At 38.4% G+C, this 26,727-nt stretch overlaps 1 protein-coding gene across 2 annotated transcripts in view; it reads left to right on the top strand.

The window, feature by feature from the left end:
- Positions 1–20,554, top strand: part of LOC120529645 (5-hydroxytryptamine receptor 5A-like) — a 100,326-nt gene extending 79,772 nt beyond the window's left edge. For both annotated transcript variants that reach the window (XM_039753630.1, XM_039753631.1), the window contains exon 4: positions 19,311–20,554. In XM_039753630.1, coding sequence (XP_039609564.1) covers positions 19,311–19,643 — 333 coding nt within the window. In that variant the 3' untranslated portion in view covers positions 19,644–20,554. The remainder of the gene's footprint in view (positions 1–19,310) is intronic.
- The last annotated feature ends 6,173 nt before the right edge of the window (positions 20,555–26,727 follow it).

Raw genomic sequence — 26,727 nt, 5'->3', positions numbered from 1 at the left:
CCTAACAAAAAAAAAATAATTGCAAATGTACTTTAGTTTAAAGTATAGCCACATCATGAAAATATACATAAAAGGCATTTCATTTGACGAACCCTTTTCTTTGTGTTGATGATGGATGTGTTTATTTTTCCACATCAAATTACATTTGAAATGCATATTTCATGGGCAGTTGACAATAATGTAATCATTCTCAAACAGTACATTGACAAAACAAAGAATACACTGGATGTTTCTTTTTTAGTTCTCTTCACTACTGTTCTATTTGACAGTTTTTTTATTAAATGCTTTTTACTTGACTTAAAGGGTAAATAATATTATTAAGAGTCTAGTATATTATGTGTCTGTGTATATGTGCATGTATACAGTATATAAATATACTGTAAATACAGTGGATTCATAAAATATTTAGACTCCTTTACTTCTGAACTTTCTGCACGTTCTTTTTTTGTGTTGTAGAGTTAATTTTAAACTGAAAAACATATATTTCAAAAAGCTTTGCAATTTTTAAAAAAATCAAAACTTATATGAATACTCATTCATATAAGTATTTAGCCCATTAATTCAGTACTTTGTAGAAACACCATTGGCAGCAATTACAGCTTCAGATGTTCTTGCGTAAGTCTCTACAAGCTTTGCTTACTTGGATTGATCTTTTATCTTATTCTTCTTGGTAGGGAAGATCCTCTCAAGCTTCATTGGATTGCTTGGAAAGTGTCTATAAACTGCCATTTTCAGGTCTCTACACACAAGTTTCATGGGGTTCAACTTGGAGCAGTGTCTGGTCTTCACCAAACATAGTGCTTCGAGTTCTGCACAAAGAGGTCAATTTATGTCTTCTCAGATCAAAGAAACATTCTCTTCACATTTTACTTCAAAGATCATTTGGCAAACTCCAATAGGAATGTCATATGCCTTTTACTCCCAAGTGGCTTTCCTTTAGTCACTCGGCTACAAGTGGCTGATTGATGGAGTACAGATGAGATAATCATCCTTCTGACAGGTTGTCCCACCTCAGCAGAGGACTTCTCTGACCAAAGTCCTTTTAGCCAAGTTACTTGGTTTTGCTGGATGGCCAACTCTACGAATAGTCCTGGTGATTACAAACTTCCTTCATGACACACTTATTGATGCCACTGTGTTCCTGGGAACATTCAGAGATTTAGAAATAAATTTAAACCATTACCCTGATCTGTGCCTCACTACAATTTTATTGCAGAGGTCTACTGAGAGTACTTTGCATTTCATGGCTTAATTTTTCTCCTGGCATACTGTAAATTGTGGGTCCTTATACAGAACACACAGGTATAGATAGGCCCTTCTAAAAAATGTCCTTTCTAAATGCTGTCCAATCTGTATTAAATTTGCCACATATGGACTCCAGTCAAGTTTTAGACACAACTCAAGGATAATTAAAGCAAATAGTAACTACCTGACCATAATGTGGAGGGCCACAGCTACTTATGTAACTGAGAGATCTCAGGTTTTCATCTATACTAATAAAAGGCAAAGCCCTCACTGACTCACTCACTGACTCACTGACTCACTCATCACTAATTCTCCAACTTTCCGTGTAGGTAGAAGGCTGAAATTTGGCAGGCTTATTCCTTACAGCTTACTTACAAAAGTTAAGCAGGTTTCATTTCGATATTCTACACGTAACGATCATAACGGTCAACAACGTCCGCCATGTTGAACTTTCTTAGTTATGGCCCCATCTTCACGAAATTTGGTAGGCGGCTTCCCTGCGCTAACCGAAACCGATGTACATACTTATTTCGATGGTATGACGCCACTTTCGGCCGCCATATTGAACTTTCCAACGTCACTAATTTTCCAACTTCCCGTGTAGGTAGAAGGCTGACCCCATCTTCACGAAATTTGGTAGGTGGCTTCCCTGCGCTAACTGAAACCAATGTACGTACTTATTTCGGTGGTTTGACACCACTGTCGACCGCCATATTAAACTTTCAAACGTCACTAATTCTCCAACTTCCCGTGTAGGTAGAAGGCTGAAATTTGGCAGGCTTATTCCTTACAGCTTACTTACAAAAGTTAAGTAGGTTTCATTTCGAAATTCTACACGTAACGGTCATAACGGTCGATAACGGTCTACAACATCTGCCATGTTGAACTTTCTTATTTATGGCCCCATCTTCATGAAATTTGGTAGGCGGCTTCCCTGCGCTAACCGAAACCAATGTACATACTTATTTCGATGGTATGACGCCACTGTCGGCCGCCATATTGAACTTTCCAACGTCCCTAATTTTCCAACTTCCCGTGTAGGTAGAAGGCTGACCCCATCTTCACGAAATTTGGTAGGTGGCTTCCCTGCGCTAACCGAAACCAATGTAAGTACTTATTTTGGTGGTATGATGCCACTCTCAGCCACCATATTGAACTTTCCAACGTCACTAATTCTCCAACTTCCTGTGTAGGTAGAAGGCTGAAATTTGGCAGGCTCATTCCTTACAGCTTACTTACAAAAGTTAAGCAGGTTTCATTTCGAAATTCTATGCGTAACGGTCATAACGGTTGACAACGTTCACCATGTTGAACTTTCTTATTTATGGCCCCATCTTCATGAAATTTGGTAGGTGGCTTCCCTGCGCTAACCAAAACCGATGTATGTACTTATTTCAGTGGTATGATGCCACTGTCGGCCGCCATATTGAACTTTCCAACGTCACTAATTCTCCAACTTGCCGTGTAGGTAGAAGGCTGAAATTTGGTACTTATTTCGGTGGTATGATGCCACTTTCGGCCGCCATGTTGAACTTTTCAACGGTCTTTGTTACTTATGGGCCCATCTTCAAGAAATTTGGTACGCGGGTTCCCAACACTAACTGAATCCTACTTACATATATACGTCCATAGCTTGCAGCTCGGTCACCATGTGAGGCGGCGTTGGGTCCCCCATCCCAACGCCTCCCACGTTGTTGGCTGCCTGCCTATATAAGGCCATCCATCACTCCAGTCTCTACATTCCCTTCCTTGCTCCGCCATGAGGATTCACGTCTCCCTGCTGATAACTACAGCCTTTTTATTTAATCCACGGCTTCTCCGCTGTTTTATTGTTCATTTATTACGTTATTGTTTAGGTATTTTAGACTTACTTTACATTGTTCAGGTACCCATTTCCTTTATCATTCCAACCATACCCCCATTAACATGTCTATCGAGGTGATCACCATCGATCAAAGAACTGTCACTTACCGAGTGGTTTCCATGCCCAGAGATGGCACCTGCCTTTTCTATTTTCTTTGTTACATATTGCACGGCCATATCAGGCTCACTCTTGATATCCGGAGGAACATTGTGTCTTTTGTATTTAATGACTGGGACAGGTTCAAGGTGTGGACTGATGACGGTACAGGAGATAATTATACTACACAGGAGCACTATAAGAGTGAAATGCTTAAGCCCTTCACCTATGCATCTGCATGTGAGTTGATGGCTGCCGCTGAATTGTTCGGTTGTCGCTTTCAAGTGTACCGAAATGGCCAAATATTTTACACCTTTCGACAACCACCAATGCCTCTTAAACATCTTAGATTGACAGGTGACGATTTTAGTAGTGGACACTTTGATGTTTATGATTGTTTAAACTTTCAAAAGCTGGATGTGAAGTTATCGATGAAACCAGTTGTATACTTACAACGCTTGACAGATGCCGAATGTCTCTTCAACACAAGTCCTACAAATACTGTCGTAATTGAAACAAAACATGAAACTCAAACCGATTATGACAGCAGCAATCCAAGCTGTGAGATTTGAAACAAGATTGCTGTTCACATGGCCAACTCTACGTTGCATACTCAAGAGTAAGCTCAGCGCACAGCTTGGTCATATTACAACCTGAGGGCCAAACTCACAATGTGGTATACAAAGAGATCCTTAACAAATACTTATTGGTATATTTTCCCTCAGTTTAAAAAGGTTTAATTTTCTTCTTAATAAAAATTTTAAGGCAGTACTTGCGCTGGCTGTGGTATTTTGCTAGTTTTTAATATATTTGCAAACCCTTCTGAAAACATGTTTTCACTTAGTCAATTCGGGTTAGTAAATGTTAATTGGTGGCCAAAAAGGGCAAATGTATCCATTTAAAATTAAATTTTCAACACAATAAAGCATGCAGAAAGCTAAGGGGTCGGAATATATATAAATATAGTGACACATGAGTCACTGTCTTGCACCCCAAAACATGAGGTTGAGTCTCAATACTTTAACAAGTTTATTCAACTTGAAACAAGAACAGCATGGTTATTAATTGTAGTGGGAGCTACCACTCTCCTATACACAGACGCACCGAACCGCATAGTCAGGGCCAAGTCAATGGCCAAGTTATACTTCTCCCTGCATTTATAATGTCCCTTGCATCACCCATCGGCGACAGGTGCGTATAGTGCGATCTCGATCGTCTTGTAGTTCTAGGTTACCTAGGCAATGGAGAAGCAGTTCTGCACAGATGCAGCAGACATGCTTCATTGCGCCCTCTCGTTTTAGGTCCTAAAAGTGTTCAGAAACTTCACAATATATATATATACTAGCAGAATACCCGCGCTTCGCAGTGGAGAAGTAGTGTGTTAAAGAAGTTATGAAAAAGAAAAGCAAACATTTTAAAAATAACGTAAGATGATTGTTAATGTAATTGTTTTGTCATTGATATGAGTGTTGTTGTCATATCTATCTATTTATATTATATATATATATATATATAACAAAATACCTGCGATTGGCAGCGGAGAAGTAAAAAGAAAAGGAAACATTTTAATAATAACGTAACATGATTGACAATGTAATTGTTTTGTCATTGTCATGAGTGTTGCTGGCATATATATATATATATATATATATATATATATATATACACACATCTATACACATACATATATACAGTTATATATATATACATATACACACATACATATATACATATACATATATACACATACTGTATATATACACACACACATATATACATACTGTATATACAACATATACATATCTACATATATACTGTATATACACATATATATACAAATCTACATATATATATCTACATATATATATTAGGTGGGACTCGATTAAAAAATTAATCCAATTAATTAGAGGCTGTGTAAGAATTAATCTTGATTAATCGTATGTAATCGACACGTAAATTTGCCCCAAATCGCAAATGTTTTTTTTTAATTTAAAACGGTTTTAGTGGGCTTACAGAATCAAATAATAGACATGGACAAGAATATTGTAAACTGAAGCTGTTTTAATTTCTGAAAAAAAGCTTTTAAACTGCATTTGAATTCAAAACAGAAACAAAAATATCATCCCTGGTTAAAATTGGGCAGACTTAAAAATAAAGTGGTAGTTTAAGTACTTTAAGTACATTTTCAGAATAGTATTGTCTTTAAATAATAATAACCAAAATTTCAACATAAAGTGCAGTTTTCTTCTTAAAAAAATAAGTCAGAAACATAAAAGGTAATTTGACCAGCTTACTCTTTAAACTCTGAGTAACATTAGCCAAAATTATTTTGTACATTAGGCTAAAACAGTGTGATCATTGAACATTTTGTAATTAGATGTATTTAGAATTACTAACGGTCACGGAAGTCCAATGATCCCCAGTAAGAGCCACAAAGTCCGCTTTCTGTAATGCATCTAATTTTGCTTGCTTTTCAGTGTGCACAAAACCATGCTTTTATCAAGGCTTCTCTGGTAGTCGAAATGATCAGTCGTAGGAACGCGCTTTATTCCGACTCTAACATTTTTGTAGCTGTGATGTGTGCATCAGTGTAATGGATGTACCAGGAAATCATGCATTGACAAAAGTTCCCGCTTGCTTGGAATTGAAAGTGTGATTAAATGCGCTATTTTTAACGCGCTATGGAGTACATGCATCGAAGCTTCTCAGCTGTGCTTGTGCTAAGAAAGGGAAAATTTTAAAAATAACGTAACATGATTCTGCTAACCTAATATTTTTCATACGTCCCAAACCAAGGAGATGCGAAGGTAAAATGAATCGGTAGCGCATACATAGTCAGTACACCCCTCTCGAATCGAACCTCAATGTCGGCGTTAGAGGCTTAAGACTCTACAATTAGCCACAGCGTGGCTTGTCTATGCTAAAGTATGTATTGTAGATCGGGTATATATATACATTTATATATATATACCCGTGTACGCAGTGGAGAAGTAGAAGTTATGAAAAGAAAAGGGAACATTTTAAAAATAACGTAACATGATTGTCAATATACAGTAATTGTTTTGTGAGTGTTATTGAATGTTGCTGTCATCAAGGATTTGATTATCATTATTTCTTTCAATCAGGCTCGTATTTGTAGGATGTGTTCAAGTTACATTCCGTGTTTGTCAATCGCTGTAAAGATAAGAGGTTTCATTCATCGATTAGTTCCTTACTGCATCAATAAACAGCTCGTCTTCCTTTTATCTGAGATGTGACAAACTGCATGCACGGTTTTTTTACACTGTCTTCCTTTAGCAGGACATTCACTTTTTCCACCGTGTGCTTTGTTTCCGCAGTAGCTGCACTTATGAATATGATTGTATGTATAAGACGCTTCATATTTTTTGCTGCCTTCTCAATTGTGTAATTCGGTTTTGTTCAGCACTCTTTGGAACTGTTGCTTTTGTCTGCGCATTGCGCCAGTTCACGTGAGCCGCTTGGTGTTCTTGCATCGAAGGTTCCCAGCTGTACTGGTGCCATCTCGTAATGTCAGCTAAGACCCGCACTTAAAAGTTTCTCTCGCAGTTTCAATGAGTTTGTGCCAAACACCACCCTGACCATCTCATCTTCCTCTGCATAAGCACAGTCCTTCACCCGTGAACATTTACCGCAGTGTTTGTATTGGATTGCCGCTGATGGACGGCCTTATATGGGCAGGCACTAAATTACAAACGCTAGTGGCAGCCTGTCTATGAACTTAATTTAATATAAACTTACGGTTCACGCGTGCTTTGTTTCCGCAGTAGCTGTACTTATGAATATGCTTGTATGCATCATTTGCTTCATAATGTTTTTCTGCCTTCTCAATTGTGAAATGGCGTTTTGTGCTCATGCTGTTTGGAGTTCTTCCTTGTTCTCTACGTACTTACGTAGGAGGCGTGATGATGTCACACTAAACTCCCCCCACGCCATCTCCAACTCAAGACTCCATTACATTATATGGGGAAAAATAGCTTCCAGTTATGACCCTTATGTAGAATTTCGAAATGAAACCTGCCCAACTTTTGTAAGTAAGCTGTAAGGAATAAGCCTGCCAAATTTCAGCCTTCTACCTACACGGAAGTTGGAGAATTAGTGATGAGTCAGTGAGTGAGTCAGTGAGTGAGTGAGTGAGGGCTTTGCCTTTTATTAGTATATATATATATATATATATATATATATATATATATATATATATATATATATATATATATAAAAATCCCAAGATTCTAGAAACTATTGCAATAGTCAGAAAAAAAATTGAAATCTAGAGATGTTAGGTAATTGAAAGGAACTATTGTGGGCATCTCTCTCCTAGGAGGTTTTGTTTTGCTGACGTGCTCGTATCGCTTGTGTATTAGCGGCTAAGCGAGTGACTTTCTTTGGAGGTTTCTTTTTGCTGGCGGCCTTGCTAGCATATCGCTGTTGCTCCTTTTAACCCAACAGACAGATATGCAGACACAGAGTAAAAGCACGAATAAGTTCTTTTAATTGTTTTTTCTTCTTCAAAGTGCCATTCAAGCACTACAGCCACCATAAACAATTAAATAAACAATGAATCAATATAATTCTCTTATCCACACCTCTCAACAAGCTCTGTCTTCCACCTCCTAACTCTGGCTCACCTGCTAGGACTTCAGCAGTCCTTTATATAGTGCCTGACCTGGAAGTGCTTCTGTTCTTCCTTCCATATGGCTTGCCAGCACTTCCAGGTCAGATGTAGAACTCTAATTCTTTAATCAGCCCGGAAGAATTTTGGGGCCCCTGTCCACATGATCCATTAGTATTTCTGGTCTATAGGGAGTCTATAGGGAAAGTATGACTCCTTTGACAGCTCCCCCTGGCGGCACCCAACAGGGCTGTGAAACTGCACTCCAAGTCCCAGGATGCTCTGCAGGAATCTGGGGCATCGCTATACTCCAGAGGAGCTGCCATCTAGCCTCTTGGGGGAGGCAGTATCCAAAAGTTGCTGCTTTCCCCCAACTTTTCCATCTCGGGGCATCCCATCAAAATATATATTTTTATATACTGTGTGTGTATGTATGTATGTATGTATGTATGTATGTATGTATGTATGTATATATATATACATACATACATACATACATACATACATACATACATACAGTATACAGGCAGTCCTCGGGTTCCGTATGAGATAGGGGCTGTAGGTTTTTACTTAAGTTGAATTTGTATGTCAATCAGAACAGGTTTATTATTTTAATAAATGCTATTGTTGACCGACATTTAACCAAGTGCTCTGCCAATGCATGATGGAGTTTCACCTCTCTCTGACCTTTTTATTATTTCTACTTTATTTTCAATGGTTGTGGTTTTTCTTTTCTTTATTGTATCACCAGCACTTGCATCAGATTTGTGTTTCAGAGACATTCTTAAAGCATGAAGACAAAAGGTTAAGATGAGCTCTTCTGCACAGCACTGTACACGCTATCACAGCAGGAAGGCACCCATCGTCAACACGTCTGATGTACTGACAAGAGACAACTTTCTGCTATGTGCATAATAGTATAAGAAAGCTTACTATTGAGAATGAATGGGGGCGGCGAGGGGCAATCCATCACCCGCCCACCACACAGTCACCCCCACTACAGTATGCTGCCTTTAGCGTCCGCCCACCGAGAACGAACACGGTGTGGCCAAAGGCAGGAAATGAATCGCTCACCACTGCCCCCATTCAACAGGCAGCCACCTGAGGCACACTACAATGCTACCCACCGCCGCCCTGTTCACCTACAATTTTCTTCCGTTCAGCCACAACTGAGTCACCGCTTGTAGTATCACCAGCCGCCCACCGAGGACGAACGGGGCAGCCGTGTGTGGTGGGCGGGCAATGAAATGCCCCCCTCCGCTTCATCCAGCCTGGGTCCAGTCAGGAGCAGTAGCTGCAGCGGTGTGGTGGTCGGGCAGCGAAATCGCCTCCCTCCAGCCTCCGTCCAGCTGTCGCTTGCAGCGTCCTCAGGCTGAAGATGACGGAGCAGCAGTTACTGAGGCGCATGCGTCGCAGCTGTGGCCCCGTTTGTAAGTTGTACGTCGGATATACAGTATAGAAAGAATCCAAGGAACACTAAGTATTTGCTTCTCTATCTTTAAAGTGGCAATGTGCCAGATCCAGTCCTGGCAACAGTACATTTAAGGTGACACTGTAATGTATACAAAATAGTGGCAGTGGGCTAAGGAGAGAAACCAGCTAATTCACCCCACAAACATAAAATAGTAAAGAGCCATTATGCAGTGGCATCATATCAGCATAAAAACGTGATTATATATTAATAGCTGGACAAAAATATTCCTTAGTCTACTGTTATTATTGATGTAAAAATGCTGAAAGAGTTTAAATAGTAAATAGAGTTCCTTTGATTGACTGCAATATGAATAAGCAGGTATCCTAGAAGTGCTCAGTGTTTGTATTTTTAAACACCTTTAAAATGAGTTTTGAAGATGCTTTTATTGGAAATAATGCAAGTCATATAAATTATTTAATTGTTCTGCTGAAAAAGAATATCTACTGCCTTTAACACTGATAATTTTCATCTGCTATTAATTTTATACTCTGCAGAATTTGTAATATAAACTATAAATCTTTCATTTAAATCAAATTGAATTTTGTCTGTCACATACTGATTATTCATATAGTACTATACATGATGAAATGCTTAGTTTCTCAATTCCAATGACTGCATTTAAGATGAATATAAAGGGACAATAACAATAATACATTGCTTTATAATAGCACAAATCTTAAATATAATTATAAATATGTGCTAAGTAATAAATAATAAATAAATAAATAAATAAATAACAATGTGCCAGAGTTAACTAAAAGGTATTATATAAATATACACTTTCCTTATTCAACATACGGATAGATTTTGGGAAAAAGCTCCTCCAGTGTCTCTCTGAACTAGATTTTGGGCAGTGGTACCTTTTATTTGACCACAGCACAGAGAAGAGGTCATTGTTGGTATGGCTGGTGTCACAGATAATTTTCTTTGCCCTAGTTAAACGTTTGGTTTAGACGTCCTGAAGGTTTGAGTGATGTGTTCAACTGACCACACCACTCTGCGCTGAGCTTTGTGGTCCTGCTGTGTGCTGTTCACAAATCAGTCAGTAATGCTACATGTCAGGATTTTTAAAAGCTCTTCAGATAATTGGGAGAGCATCCTGAAATCCCTGAGGTGTCAGAGGTGGTAAAGATGTTGATGTGCTTTCTTTGCCAAGGTGCTGGTGTGTCTCAACCAGGTTAGGTCCTCTGTGATGTGGACACCTTGGTTTCTAAAAATATCCACCCTCTGTACCTGAGTGCTGTTAGTATTGAGGGAGTGCCTCTGCTGTTATCTCCGAACGTCCACAATCATCCTCTTTGTCTTGATGACTTTCAGTAATAGACTGTTGTCCTGGTGTGACAGACTCTGCACTTCATTCAGGTAAACCTGCTCATTGTTGTTAGAAATCAGGCCTGTGTCATCAGCAAACATGACAATGATTTCAAGTCAAGTGGAGCTGTGCCATCATATGTGTAGAGGGATAACATCAGAGAACAGCCCTGTGGAGCACCTGTGTTAAGAGTGAGGGTTGATGAAGTGTAGCCATCCACTTGAACCACCTGGGGTCTGCCTGTCAGGAAGTTAAAAATTGAGTTGCATAGTAATTTAAGCAGGCGGGATATGATTTCTTAGGTACATAACAACAGACTGGGTTAAGAAGAGATTAAATATTACTCTGGTGAAAGCTGAGCAGCATAAATTTTAACAACACTTAATGGAATGCGATCTTTACCTGCTGCCTTTCTAGTCTTCACTTTCCTGAATGCTCTCCTTAAGTTGTGTTCCAACAAAGTGAGTGCGGCTTTCTTACTGACCGGTTCCTCTATAGCAGATGTGTTGGACTGCAGGCATGCATTAGCGTCATTCACATCTTAGCATGTGTAGAAATAGAAACTATCTACTGTATTTGAGACTAGCCTTTTTTAAATCAACAGCCACGATGAGGGTAGCATCCAGGTTATTGTTCTGATGGTGGCCCAGTGTCTCATACAGTTCTGTCTGTGCAGTGTCAGTGTCTGTTTGAGGTGTAATATATACATGCATGACACTGACCAAAATGAACTCCTGGGGAAGATAAAATGGTCTAAATTTACTCATCAGGAGCTCCATATTGGTCAAGGAGTAGTGTGATAAGATCGTTTAATTCCTGCTGTCACACCAGTTGTGGTTGGCAATAACATATACACCTCCATCTTTCCATTTGCTGGACCTTTTTGCTCTGCCCAATAGGGTAGAGAGAGAGAGATTCAGTAGGCTGAATTGCATAATCTGGTACCATCGGACTCAGTCATGTCTCTTTAAGACAAAAGATGTTGCAGTCCTAGATTTTTCGCTGGAACTTTATCCTGACTCATATGTCCAGCTTGTTCTCCAGTGACTGGAAATTGGTAAGTAGGACACTGGACAGCAGTAGTCAGAGTGCTCAAGCCCTCAGGCTGTTGTGCACTTTGGCGTGGTTCCCTTGGTGTTCCTTTCAGGTGTGTCTGCTGTTTTTGTTGTCGTTTTTCTGAAGGATATCATTCAGCCAAGCTGAGTTAGCGAATACTGTGTCAAAAAACTGGAGAGTGAACCGCAATCCTAAGTTTATGAGTGTCTGGTGATCACAACTCACAAAACTCAAAGTAGCAGGTGTAATAATGTTGCCCATAATGCAAAGTAAGAACACAGTCTGATTGGAGCCAGCAACTGTTCTAAGGCTGTATCATCTTGAAAGTAATATATATATATATATACAATATATATATAAACTGCTCAAAAAAATTAAAGGAACACTTTGAAAACACATCAGATCTCAATGGGAAAAAGAAATCCTCCTGGATATCTATACTGATATAGACTGGGTAATGTGTTAGGCACGAAAGGATGCCACATCGTTTGATGGAAATGAAAATGATCAACCTACAGAGCCCTGAATTCAAAGATGCCCCAAAAATCAGAGTGAAAAAATTATGTGGCATGCTAGTCCATTTTGCCAAAATTTAATTGCAGCAACTCAAAATTGTACGCAGCACTTTGTATGGCCCCTGTGTTCTTGTATACATGCCTGACAACATCGGTGCATGCTTCTAATGAGATGACAGATGGTGTTGTGGGGGATCTCCTCCCAGATCTGTACCAGGGCATCACTGAGCTCCTGGACAGTCTGAGGTGCAACCTGGTGGCATTGGATGGACCAAAACATAATGTCCCAGAGGTGTTCTATTGGATTTAGGTCAGGAAAGTGTGGTGGACAGTCAATGGTATCAATTCCTTCATCCTCCAGGAACTGCCTACATACTCTCACCACATGAGGCCAGGAATTGTCGTGCACCAGGAGCCACTGTACCAGCATAGGGTCTGACAATGGGTCCAAGGATTTCATCCTGATACCTAATGGCAGCCAAGGTGCCTTTGTCAAGCCTGTAGCGGTCTGTGTGACCCTCCATGGATATGCCTCCCCAGACAATCATTAACCCACCACCAAACTGCTTATGCTGAATGATGTTACAGGCAGCATAATATTCTCCATGGCTTCTCCAGACCCTTTCACTTCTGTCACATGCTCAGGGTGAACCTGCTCTCATCTGTAAAAAGCACAGGGCACCAGTGGTGCATCTGCCAATTCTGGTATTCTATGGCGAATGCCAATCGAGCTGCATGCTGCTGGGCAGTGAGCTCAGGGCCCATTAAAGGACATGGGGCCCTTGGGTCACCCTCATGAAGTCTTTCTGGTTGTTTGGTCAGAGACATTCACACCAGTGGCCTGCTGGAGGTCATTTTGTAGGGCTCTGGCAGTGCTCATCCTGTTCCTCCTTGCCCAAAGGAGCAGATACTGGTCCTGCTGATGGGTTATGGACCTTCTATGGCCCTCTGCAGCTCTCCTAGAGTAACTGCTTGTCTTCTAGAATCTCCCCCATGCCCTTGAGACTGTGCAGGGAGACACAGCAAACCTTCTGGCAATGACACGTATTGATGTGCCATCCTGGAGAAATTGGACTATCTGTGCAACCTTTGTAGGGTCCAGGTATCGCCTCATGCTACCAGTAGTGACACTGACTGTAGCCAAATGCAAAACTAGTGAAGAAACAGTCAGAAAAGATGAGGAGGGAAAAATGTCAGTGGCCTCCACCTGTTAAATCATTCCTGTTTTGGGGGTCATCTCATTGTTGCCCCTCTAGTGCATCTGTTGTTAATTTCATTAACACCACAGCAGGTGAAACCGATTAACAACCCCTTCTGCTACTTAACTGACCAGATTAATATCCCATAAGTTTCATTGACTTTATGCTATACTCTGATTAAAAAGTGTTCCTTTAATTCTTTTGAGCAGTATATATATATATATATATATATATATATATATATATAGTGACAGATAGGGGGCGCTGTCGTCCCCTTGAACCCTCAGATCAGACACTAGACACCAGGTAAAAGTCTAATAATTAATTTTATTTGGACAATAAAGTGTACAAAGCACCCTGCACTCCACTATACTCATAAACAATATCACAATTATCAAATCAATAATCAAATCCTCCACTCCCAGACGCGTTGTCACCCTCCCAACTCAGCTCACACACTGGGATTTCTCACAGTCCTTTATAGTCCTTGACCCGGAAGTGCTTCTGATTCCTCAGTCCATGTGATTACCCAGCACTTCCGGGTCAGGTAAAAACTCATCTTTTTCTTCAGCCCGATAGTATTTTATTTCTTCCGTCCTCGTGACTGTGAAGTACTTTCGGGCTATACTGAACATACGAGTCCTTGAGCCTCCCTGCAGCATCCTCTGGTGGCCCTCACAGTATCCAGCAGGGCTGTGAAGGGAAACTCCAAGGTCCATGATGCCCTGCTGGAATTCGGGGCATCTCCACATTGCAGGGAGGGCTCCACCTGGCAGCTTGGTGGTATTGGCTGGGATAAGCAGCCGGCCATAATCCACATTATAGATGTATGTATAATTTCCCAATAACTATTTAGTGGATTCCAGTATATCTGTTGTAATAATCATTATTTTCATTCTTTATATTTCTGAAGAGGGTCATAGTATTGACATGCTGAGCTGAGCTGGATGTTATAAGTTTCATATTCTACTGTGTCTATAATTCAGTTGAAAAGTAGTGTTATTTTATGGTGGTTTATAAGAAAAGAATGGTTAACAACTTTTTCCAGACATTTTTTACAGCTAAAGCACAGGCAGGCTACATGTCGTGCTCACAGTCAGACAGTGAGGTACAGTACATATAGAAAATTATCTGCAGCCTTAAAAATCTAAAGTCTAAAACTTTAGCCACTGCACCACACTGCTTGCTATAAAGAAAGTAAAGAAGGAAAGCAAATAAATATTTAGAAAGACAGTTTGCTTGTCTTATCTCATCTAATCCACATATGACTTAATTTAGGGCTGAGGGCTGTAGGGGGTTTAGAGTCTATCTCAGCAGGAACCAGCTCTAAAAAGGGAAAAGTCCAACACAGGTACAACCCTTAAATACTCACATTCATACAGGGTAAAATGTGGAATTGCCAAATAACCTGAATAATCTTTGGGAATGTGTGGGTAAAACCCACAGAGCCAAGCAGAAAGCACACAAATGTTGTGGTCAACTGAATGAATCCAGGAAGCAGGGTCCACTGTGCCACTATTCCATCCACAACGTATTTATAAGTCTCTCATTCCTAGCTTTTCATCAACATTCTTATGTTTTCTGGTTAAACATGTGGGGGCATTTTGCTTATATATTAATTTGAAATAAAACTGAACAACAGTCAAACTATAGCAAGTGTGTACAGCAAAAGTGAATTACTTCTGCAGAGTTTAGTTGCAGTGAGTGGATACCATTTGGCTCAAAAGGTGAATCCAAGGAGCAGACTCAACTCCAGCCAACAGCAGAAGCAGGTGTAGTGAACAGATATGAGGCAGTGCCAAATCTATTCAACTGATACTATAGCAGATGACAAAATTTCTTTGGCTGTAAAACCTTTAGATGTATTGTCTTTTCTACAGTATGCAGCACAGCATCATAAATAGCAAAATAAATCACAATTATTAACATCTGGAATCTAACCCATTGAAAGAATTTGTAAATCCAACATTTCAGTTATTTCACTTTTAAATTTAATTAATAAGAAATGTCTTTATCTGTTTTGGGTCATTATGGTACACAGAAAGTACCTCTGTGCTGAAGAAACACTGACTTTATAGTTAGAAATATTAATCACTAGCTTTCTGAATGTGTCCTATTAACACCTTCACTAATGATTTACTGTCATTCTTGTTATTTCCCGTTTTTGCTTCCAGTCATAAAGTAAATTTGATTTCCAATTTAATGAAAGTATCCTCTTTAGAAACAGAAATCTTTAGTGTGTTATTTCAAAGAGTTTTGGATAATAAGGGTAAGTCAATATTAGTGACATTAGTGTTGAAAACCAAACTGGATATTTTCCACTATGTTAATGAAGGGACTGGAATCACAAGTGGGAGGAAGAGAAGAAAGCTAGCATCTTAATTTAAATTAATTTAAGCATTTAAATGGCTTACTGTGTTGCTATTTTGGTTCTGTAGTGCTTGTCTGTAAAGTGTTTATTTCACTTTAGTGCTTTAGTCTTAAGTTGGTTTTAGTCACTTCTAAGGGGCTTCGGAGGGTTTTTCACAGCTTTATTTCCATTTATGTTCAGAGAAACAATGCATATATATGTGTCTTATTGCAGGGTTTTCTGAGCAGGCTGAACTGAATGGCTTTTATGTGTTAACACAGAATTACCAAGGCCTACGAAAAAACTTGTAAACCAGGCCCGCCTTAAATCTGTTCACACCTCTCCATTTAGAGTCTTTTGTGTTGTAAATGTGTTGATAAGCCCAAGCAACAAGCAGCCTGGTATCCCACTTTTATTTAAGACTATAACCAAAGAAACAGAAATTGGGTAAGTGTACTTTGTTGTCACAACTTCTTTGGTAGTACAGCGGTAAGAACTGCTGACTCCTATTCAAAAGGTTGCGGGTTCGGGCCTTCCTGTGTCCCAAAATAAACATTTTGAGTAGTGAGCAGTTCCTATTGTTACTATTATACAATAAAAACATTTGATTTGTCTGTAAGAGCTGATGTAAATGTATGGTATTTGTAAAGGTTAGCATTTTTTTAAATTCAGTTTTATTCTCTTAGTCACGTTCAGGCTCGCCCCGATCAGACCCTGCTGTTTTCCAATAAAGACGTGCTGTAACAGAAGTGGATGAGGGTTCTACATCAGAGAAAGAGAACAGAAGCCCTTCCCGTAAGAAACATCCACTCACATATAAGAACAACGTAGCAGCATCAGGTGTAAAGGCGACAAATGGCACTGTTTGGATGCAGCAAGAGGTCCAGCGTCCTCCAAACATTTATATGTTACTTATATAAAAGCCAGATCGAATGTTATTTACCTTGATTTATTTATTTTATCTTCCTACAGCGTAAAGTCACAATTAAACTGCAGAGCTTCCTGTGTTTGATCAATGCGGGGATGCTGATTGTACATGTATACTGAAGTGACTTTAGTTGCAGGTGGAAGCTCCACACAACCGTTGTTACAGTTCTGCCTTTGTCCAGAAATGGTTTCATAAGCTTTATGACCTTAGTCTCAGAAAATCATTCTCCTGTGGGGCGACTGGGATTTTTTCTTGAATAGGATCAAACACAGTTACGTATGGTACGACAGGAGCTTCCACCTGCACCTAAACTCACTTCAGTACACATGTACTGTGTCAGCGCGCCCATGTTGATCAAGCACAGGAAACTCTGCAGTCTACTTGTGACTTTACGCTGTAGGAAGATAAGTAAATTAAGCAAGGTAAATATATGTGATCTGACTTATATACAAGTACAGTGATGGCAAAAGTGTGACAGCAGCTTCCACCTGCAGCTATAGACTCTTCAGTACACAAGCAACTCTTCACGCTAATGTTTAGATCTGGACGATGTATGTACCCAAAAAAGAAGTTTGACTGCATTCTTGTGCCACTGCTTGCATGCTGAAGTGTCAGCAGGCACATTTCCTGGCATTACACATGCAATTTGTGAGCATGCCCTTGTCGATCAAACACAGGAAGCCCTGTAGTCTACTTGTGACTTTACGCTGTAGGAAGATAAGTAAATAAATCAAGGTAAATATATGTGATCTGGCTTTTATATGCAGTAAATAACATATAAATGTTTCTTATGTAAAGACCGTCACAAAACATAATCACAGACAGGACTTTGCCCGATACGTTGGCGAGCTCTGTAAGCCATGGTGTTTGGTTGAAGGACAGGTGTGGGGCAGACTGACTGGCTGGATGACACCCGACCTGTTGCTGCATCCAAATGGTGCCATCTTTCACCTTTACACCTGGTGCTGCTACGTTGTTCTTATATGTGAGTGGACTTTTCTTATGGGGGGTGGGCTTCTGTTCTCTTTCTCTGATGTTGAACCCTCATCCTCATCTGAGTTCACTTCTGTTATCAAATGTCTTTATTTGAAAACAGCAGTGTCAGATCGGGGCGAGCGTGAACACGACTGAGAGAATAAAACAGAATTTTAAAAAACGCTAACCTTTACAAGTACCATACATTTACACCGGCTGTTACAGACTCATATAAAATGTATGTTTTTATTGTATAATAGTAACAATAAGAGCAGTTCACTACTCAAAACATTTGTTTCGGGACGCTGGAAGGCTCGAACCCACGACCTCTTGATTATGAGTCAGCCGTTCTTACCGCTGTACTACCTAAGAAGTCATGACAATAAAGTACACTAACTCAATTTCTTTTTCTTCAGTTATAGTCTTGAATAAAAGCGCACTTGTTCTGTTATATTTGTACCTTTTGTGAAACTGCTTATTTGATATTTGGACTTCAATCTTCACACAATTTACACTTTGTGTCAAAATTTTGTCGTTAGTACTAAAACATAAAAAAAGTTTGTCTTTTATGTATGTGTTCACAATTTCCTGTCATCCTACACTTACATAGATCTTTGTAGACACAGAACACACATGAAATGCATGTGTTCCAAATAACGATATATTATTTAGCTCATACAGCTCTAAATACCTCAATCCTTGATAAACAAGGCTTGAGCTGGGAGAGCTTTTTTCCCTTTCTGTGGCGATGGGGGGGATGGGATAGCAGGCTCCTTGTGCTTATCGACACATTTGCAATACAATAGTCGCTGAATGGAGAGGTGCGAATGGATTTAAGATGGGCCGGGTTTACGCGTTTTTTCGTAGGCTTTGGTAATTCTAGTGTTAAGTATATTGGAATGCAACACAATTGGGACATTTTATTTTAGCACAGTTTTATCGTGCCATAATAGAAAACACATATCAACCAAATGATCGATTGCTTTTCAATAAAGTATGCAATATTATTGTCAGTTTAAAATCCAATCCCAAAGCATATTGTCGTATGTACAGAACACCAGCAGGGAAAAATGCACTCAAACCAACAGCTGTGATCTTTCGTTTCTTGATTCTCTTCCTTGCCATCATGAGCTGACAATTTTGCATGATTTTGATGTAAAGTAGAGCAGCAACCAGCCTTTTCAGTATAGACAGATTTAGATCAGTCACAAAATGTATCTGAGCAGTCAAGAAAAAAAAATTCAGAGGAAAAATTAGGATAGAGAAAATCAGGATAGAGTCACTTTTACCAACCATGTGAGAGTAGCCTTAAAGCTGCATGCTTTTCCAGACAAGAAATTTTCTCTGTCAACAACTGCATCCAAAAACGTTAGAATTTGTGAACGTACTCAGTATTGGAACGTTAAATCACTAATTACTACACCACCAATGTCACAGTACTAGGTCAATTTAAAAAAGCAGAAAATATATTCTATATGTTGTACTGTCATATTAAATTTTTTTTTTGAAAAGATTTAACTGAAACAATTTATCTGCATAACTTGCTTTTTATTTTTTTGCCTTTCTCCCAGTCTTTTCTTAAAAAAAAATCTTCATTGCTAATATTTTGGCCCCTGATTATTTTATATTAAAATTCATTATTATATGTCTAATATACATTCTGCAGGTTAAAGAGGCCTCCCACCAGCCGCAGATGGTATTTACAGTCCGGCATGCAACTGTCACCTTTCAGACTGACGGGGATACTTGGAGGGAGCAGAAGGAAAGAAGAGCTGCGCTGATGGTTGGAATTCTCATTGGAGTCTTTGTTCTTTGCTGGATCCCATTCTTCATCACTGAGCTTATTAACCCTTTATGCTCTTGCGATATCCCACCAATCTGGAAAAGTATTTTCCTGTGGCTTGGCTACTCCAACTCCTTCTTCAATCCTCTCATTTATACAGCTTTTAATAAAAACTATAACAATGCCTTCAGAAATCTTTTTTCTCGGCAGCGTTGAGAAGAGTTACTGTTTTCTGCATTCTATTTCTTGAATATGAACAAACAAAGTCTTCAGTGGCATATTTTATAACAACTAACTGTAACTGTGTATAATGTATGTGAATGTTACAAGCCCATTGTCACTGGATTCGTGGCACTATTTATATTTTTATTGAAAAATGTTTTTTTTTTAATTTAAATATTTATTCTGTTCTTTTAAGTCATTATCTTATTCTCTGTTAAACTACTTATGGTGTAATAGTTATTTCTGATTTACACAAAAGTGCAGTTTGTATTTTTTTTTATTTTATGAGATTATGAAATCCTGAGCTTCTTGAATCACGCATTATCTAATAATAGCAGCTCTTTATCTTTGTTCTTTTAAATTCTCTGTGATTAGTTATTTAATGAGTCATAAGATGCAACTTTCAGCTAGTCTCCCATTCACCAATAATTATACCAATCAAGTGGCTGATCACAGATTTTTAATTAATGGATACATCAAAGATCAGAAAGGGAAAATACTCATAAGATTTCTCAGGATTCATTAATAACAGTTTGTCTCAGAAGTGAAACTTGATTATGGTATTTGAAATTTAGAAATGACCAAATATATGTGCCAAACCAACCCAAATTTTATGTCTTTCATTTTCTGTGTCTTTATTCATGTATTAAAAAAAAATAAGCAAATCATAGTATTCAGAAATGTTTGCACTAAAAATAGGGTTCCATACTGTTATATATTCCTGGTCATCCCTAATTTATTTCTGTCTTACTGCTTTGACCAATTAGTAGTAACAGAGTTAATATTACAACCATAGTCAGCAAATAATTAAAAGCACTTATCATTAGCACAATTTTCCCTGTAAACTGTTTAATGACTTTCTAATTTAAACATTCCTCATTGGTAAGATTTAAAAAAATTGTGACAGTGAAGACATTTATTTTTCACATTACAATAAATATTATTACTGTTATTATTATATTTTGCTTTTTGTTTTCTCAACAGTGTGTCAGTTTACTTTCTAAGGACTTCCTCTATGAGAAGACTTTACACAGAATATGTTCAGATCTCAGTAGTGTGGTCTTTTGCTCTTCAGATGGTTTAATAGGCTTTAGCTCCAGCTACTTTTCAAATCCTTTCTTGATGGATCCCAGTGAACCCCTTACTTGTGGCACAATCTTGGCTTTGGTGTTCCACATATGTTGTACTTCTAACTGAACAGCTTTACATTTAAAGATCTTTTCAGCTTCTTAGACTGTGATTTAATGGTCATGAGATACGGAGATGTCAAAAAGCAAACATGTCTTCTCCTTCCTTTTATAGAAACAATGTGTAAACGATTGATTGCGGTCATTACAGATGGTAAACTCCTGCTTGATTGTACTGTCCTTAATGTTAATAACTGGTTGTGGGATATTCTAATGTCATCAGTCAGAGACTTCTGCATCAGATTCCTTGAAAACTGATCAATGTATAACAACAACAATTATTTATATAGCACATTTTCATACACCGGCTGTAGGTCAAAAGTGCTTTACAAGATGTGAAAGAAATAGATACAAGAGAATAAAAACAAATTAAAATAAGTAAGAATATCCATCCATTTTCCAACCCACTGAATCTGAACACAGGGTCACAGGGGTCTGCTGGAGCCAATCCCAGCCAACACAGGGCGCCAACCCACCGCAGATAAGTAAGAATAATAATTACTAAATAACAAAAAATAAATCAATGCAGGCTTATATAAAATAGACATGTAATTAGTACAAAAAGTAGAGTCCTTATATATATAGAAATATTGTCTTTTAAGTCTCTAAAGTTGCAGTCAATGATAAGGTCAGACAGCAAGAGAGAACAGAAAAAAGAAAAAAAAAATCCAGATAAGCTGGAGAGAAAAACAAAATTTGCAGGAGTTTCAAAGCCCAAAGACTGTTCAGCTCCTACAAGTTATTTTACCTAACCTAAATGTTGTTAAGTCGGTTCAGCTGGTGGTATCCGCATTTATCTGAGCATCACAGAGGGCTGTACAGTGCTTTGAAAATGAAAAAGCAACAGACAGAAAATGGAAAAGAAAAGGTTCATAATGATTGCAAATCCATGAAGAATATGATCATTTCAATAGACTAGATATGCATACAATAATTATCAAAAGCAGTGATGAGGATAAGGGAAGGTCAAGCTAGTCAAGAGCAATTTGATAGACAGTCAGTGTACATGGTTGAATTATTGTACAGAATTCAAGAAAGCCAATGGTTCCTTGACACATTTTTCTTTCTTTTTACATTATTATTTCCTAGTATTCCAATTTCTAGAAATTAAACTTTCACTTAACCATTTTTCATTCTAAAACTAGCAACACCCAGCAAACCCTCAATGCAACCCGACATGTTATACATAAACCAGATCTCAACCAGTGAAATTTCTAAGTATGTTATACTTGTATGCTTAACAACAAATAGCTTTGTGTAAGAGGCATGCTATTAATTTGATTTCATACAGAAGGGCTTTTTTTGTTTAAGTACAATGTAAAATTGCCTAATGGTAATGGGTTAAAACACACATCACAAACCGAATATACTTGATAAGTGCTGTCTGGTGCAGTGCGCAGTGTGTGAAATTCATATGGAGCCCTAGGTGGGTAGAGAGTGTCCTCCACAGTGTCTGAAGCACAAGCCTCTTCAGTTTCCAAAATGGTGCTCCTCAGTGTCTGCAGTGCGGCAGGTAGAAGCAGGATTCCAAAGCGTGTGCTGCTTGAGTTTTATAAACGGCGCCCCTTAACATTCATAAACAGTGTCCTAGGTTGCCGCCTACTTTGCCTAATTGACCAGCTCAGGTCTGGTATACTGTACAATGTATACATTCTAAATGTTTGCTTGCAGCAAAGTATAAAGAAGTGCCTGTGAGAATTAATCAAATAGATTAAGGACAAAGCATTTATACTGTATGTCTGTCTTATCAATGACCCTATTTGATTGCACAGCTGAAAAATCTAAGAGATTAAAAAAAGGTGAGAAAATAAATGTAAAACGTAAATATGTGAAAGTGATCAAAACTGAAAATGGAAATAGAGGGCATTGCTTTCAGAGTTGGTGGGTTTATAGTTAGTCGTTTTAAATTACTGACATAACTGAAAGAAAGTTACTACTTTACCAGGAGAATGTTAACATGTCATGCTATGCTTTATTGTATTTTCTGCAGAGTTCACATTACTTAAGTCATTTTTACATTTAATTGACCCTGTGACCCTTTCAGATGTGTGTCTCTTTTCAACTGTCTCTAAGATAATTTCAGAGGTGTTTTTCAGTCTGGAGGACAGGAATATGTGTGTTCAAGTGGTCGGAAACCGGTAGTGACATCATTAGGGACGCAACTGTCAATCACTACTTCTGCAAAGAGAGGAAGAGAAAAGTCATTAGACAACAGCATCAACCCCTGGTTGGGAGTATAATTACAGTTATTTGAGCTTTGAAGCTGTCTCCCAAGTGCACGTGTATATGAACAATGTTTATCATTTTCAGAAATCCTGGCACCATTTAGAATCAATTTAACCTCAGCAGGACTACAATTCATGACGTGTATACATATACTGTATGGAGACAATATTTAAACTAACTTGATAGTGTTTTGAAAACTTGAACATGGCTGAAAAAATTCTCAAATGACTTATACGAGGGGGAGTCACGCTAAAGTTAGAAAATTGAATGAACCTTAACAAAACTGATAATGCCATTTCTCAATGTTGTCTCCACCCTGCTCAATGCACTTGTGCCACCTGCCTGGAAGTGCCTGGACTCCAGCAGAACATATATAGTGTACTACATTTGTACAAGACTTTAAATCATATACAGTGTGACCTGAAATCACATTTTTATGCATTTCATCCTGTGTAATAATGTAATATAATGAAATGTCTTGTTTTTAACAGGCTAGTCATTTAATAATGCACACAAAAATACAAGGGGGACTTCAATTTAATATGCATCTAACAACATGCACAAAGTTCCCAATGGGTCTAAAATATTTGTTGTCCTACACTTGTTTGCTTGATTAATAAGTGTCCAACCTTAGGAATTATGAAAATCTGCACAGCCTACTCATATACATCATAAGAAACATCTCACATCAGTCAAAAAATAAAATGTATGTGATTCTTCATCAAGAGAAATAGGTGAGGAAGCAGCCCCCAATGTTATCAGAAATGTTATAAAAATGACTCAAAGTGGCATATAACTACAGACCATTAATATTTCTTGAAACAGTGCAGTATGAATTTAGGGGACACACATTTGAACAACAAATGGACACTTTTTCGGCAATAAAGCATAAAAGTAGGATTGTCTTATCGCATATTGTACCTTTTGAAAAGGGCCACTGGCCAGGTGTGCGTTTCAGATTTTGGTGCCCATCTATCCATTATCAAATCAGTATATTCAGTATATTTCCAGTATAATCAGTATATTTCTTCACATTATGATCAACCTGCAAATTTTATTTCGCACCATGTAAATATTTTTTCTATTAAACTAAAAGAATACTTTTTTAAATAGATTTCTGTATGGCCACAGCATCCTTACTGAATGTCTTTCTATGATTCCCTAAAATAAACAAGCACATGCACAGTCAGTATTATTGGTTGCAATGAGCTAATACATTTGCAAAATAAAACAATCACTTGCTAACTAACACATTTTTGAGTGGTGAGAATAAGCTTCCATAAGTTTAATTAAAAAAAAGGGTAAGATTTCTCCCACTAAATGCATTCATGTGATTGTACTGCTTTTTCACAATAAGTGACTCAACTGCAGGCAGTTCCTTTGGAAACTGCAATGACTGAAAAAAGAACACTCAAAAAATAATACTGTAATGACATAATATAGATAGATAGATAGATAGATAGATACTTTATTAATCCCAAAGGGAAATCCACATACTTAAGCAGCAGCATAATGATAAAAAACAATATTAAATTGATAAAATATTAAGTGATAAAAATGCAGGTAAAACAGACAATAACTTTGTACAATGTTAATGTTTACCCCCGGGGTGGAACTGAAGAGTCGCATAGTGTGGGGTCTCCTCAGTCTGTCAGTGGAGCAGGACAGTGACAGCAGTCTGTCGCTGAAGCTGCTCCTCTGTCTGGAGATGATCCTGTTTAGTGGATGCAGTGGATTCTCCATTTTTGACAGGAGCCTGCTAAGCGCCCGTCGCTCTGCCACGGATGCCAAACTGTCCAGCTCCGTGCCTACAATAGAGCCTGCCTTCCTCACCAGTTTGTCCAGGCATGAGGCGTCCTTCTTCTTTATGCTGCCTCCCCAGCACACTACCGCGTAGAAGAGAGCACTCGCCACAACCGTCTGATAAAACATCTGCAGCATCTTATTGCAGATGTTGAAGGACGCCAGCCTTCTAAGGAAGTATATTCGGCTCTGTCTTTTCTTGCACAGAGCATCAGTATTGGCAGTACAGTCCAATTTATCATCCAGCTGCACTCCCAGGTATTTATAGGTCTGCACCCTCTGCACACAGTCACCTCTCATGATCACGGGGTCCAGAAAGGGCCTGGGTCTACTAAAATACACCACCAGTTCCTTGGTTTTGCTGGTGTTCAGGTGTAAGTGGTTTGAGTCACACCATTTAACACAGTCCTTGATTAGGTTCCTATACTCCTCCTCCTGCCCACTCCTGATGCAGCCCATGATAGCAGTGTCATCAGCGAACTTTTGCACGTGGCAGGACTCCGAGTTGTATTGGTAGTCCAATGTATGTAGGCTGAACAGGACCGGAGAAAGTACAGTCCCCTGCGGCGCTCCTGTGTTGCTGACCACAACGTCAGACCTGCAGTTCTCGAGACGCACATACTGAGGTCTGTCTGTAAGATAGTCCACAATCCATGCTATTAGGTATGAATCTACTCCCAGGTATGAATCTAATATGACATGGAAAAGAAGGAAGATGCAGCAAGGAAAAAGTAAATTGCTGCAGATAGGTGTGAAATTTCTATGGGTTCAACTGTATATACATAAAAAGTCTTTTGCAGACAATACCTATGTACTGTGAAATTTAGCTTCAGGTTTAGCTGAAAAGCATGTTGATCTACAATACATACAGTGCTAAGTAAAACTGCTATGTAAAGTCTCACCACATACTTTTTAAAGTAAATGCCTATATCAGTTTTCACTTTTTCTCAATTTTAGCTTGTGATAGAATATTGATAATACTACTGTAAATACAACAAATAAACAGAATTCAAGTTTCAGCATTGTGCCTCTATCCAACTGTAAAAAAAAAGTTAACTTAGTCACATTTTTGCACAGCACACTTTACTAATGGTTGGCTCAGATTGCTTCTAAATAGATAACCATATATATTATGCAAAGTAAATAATCGTAGAGTAAAAAGGTATGCTAATATCAAATTATTAAAACAGACACATTTTGACTTAAATCTCTCTCTTTGTAGCCTTTACAACACATGTTATGCAGCAATGTTTAATTTTAATGTATTTAATGGATATTTTTGGTTCTAACAATGCAAAAACACTCTAACATCAACATAAGTGTCCAGGGCTTCCTAAAGTAATTATCCATAAAAACAGAAAATGACTGAGTTAATAAGTATGAATTGTTCTAAAAAGGCTTTTTGTCACAATTAGCTGGAATGTAAAATTAAAAACATCAATAAACATGTCAGTGTGTTTCTTGGTTTTAGCTAGCGACAGGGAGACAGAAAAAAATACAGTGAAACAGCATGTGGTGTAAAACCCTAACAGACCCTAATACTGTCATGAAAATAAATAAATAAATAAAAACACAAAGCTACTGGAGGAACTAAGCTGAGCTCACAAGAACTTGTTCCACCTTAACTCCATGGCAGTAAGTGTAGGGGCTTGCTTAATTAACTAACTCCTAAATGAATATTACAACACCGCAGTACAGTGAAAGAAAACTAAAAAGGCAACAGTCTTAAACAGTGAAAAACATGAGCCTGTTGTAAATCACTTTGAAAGTTCGATGTCTACGGAGTCATCTAACCCTAGCAATTACCGTAACAAAAGAACTGTTTTTTAGGAGTCTCAGTGAGGTCAGAATATTGGTAGAAC

This window comes from Polypterus senegalus, chromosome 5 (assembly GCF_016835505.1).
Source record: "Polypterus senegalus isolate Bchr_013 chromosome 5, ASM1683550v1, whole genome shotgun sequence".
NCBI classification, from domain to species: Eukaryota; Metazoa; Chordata; class Cladistia; order Polypteriformes; family Polypteridae; genus Polypterus; species Polypterus senegalus.
This window is presented reverse-complemented; position numbering and strand designations above follow the sequence as displayed.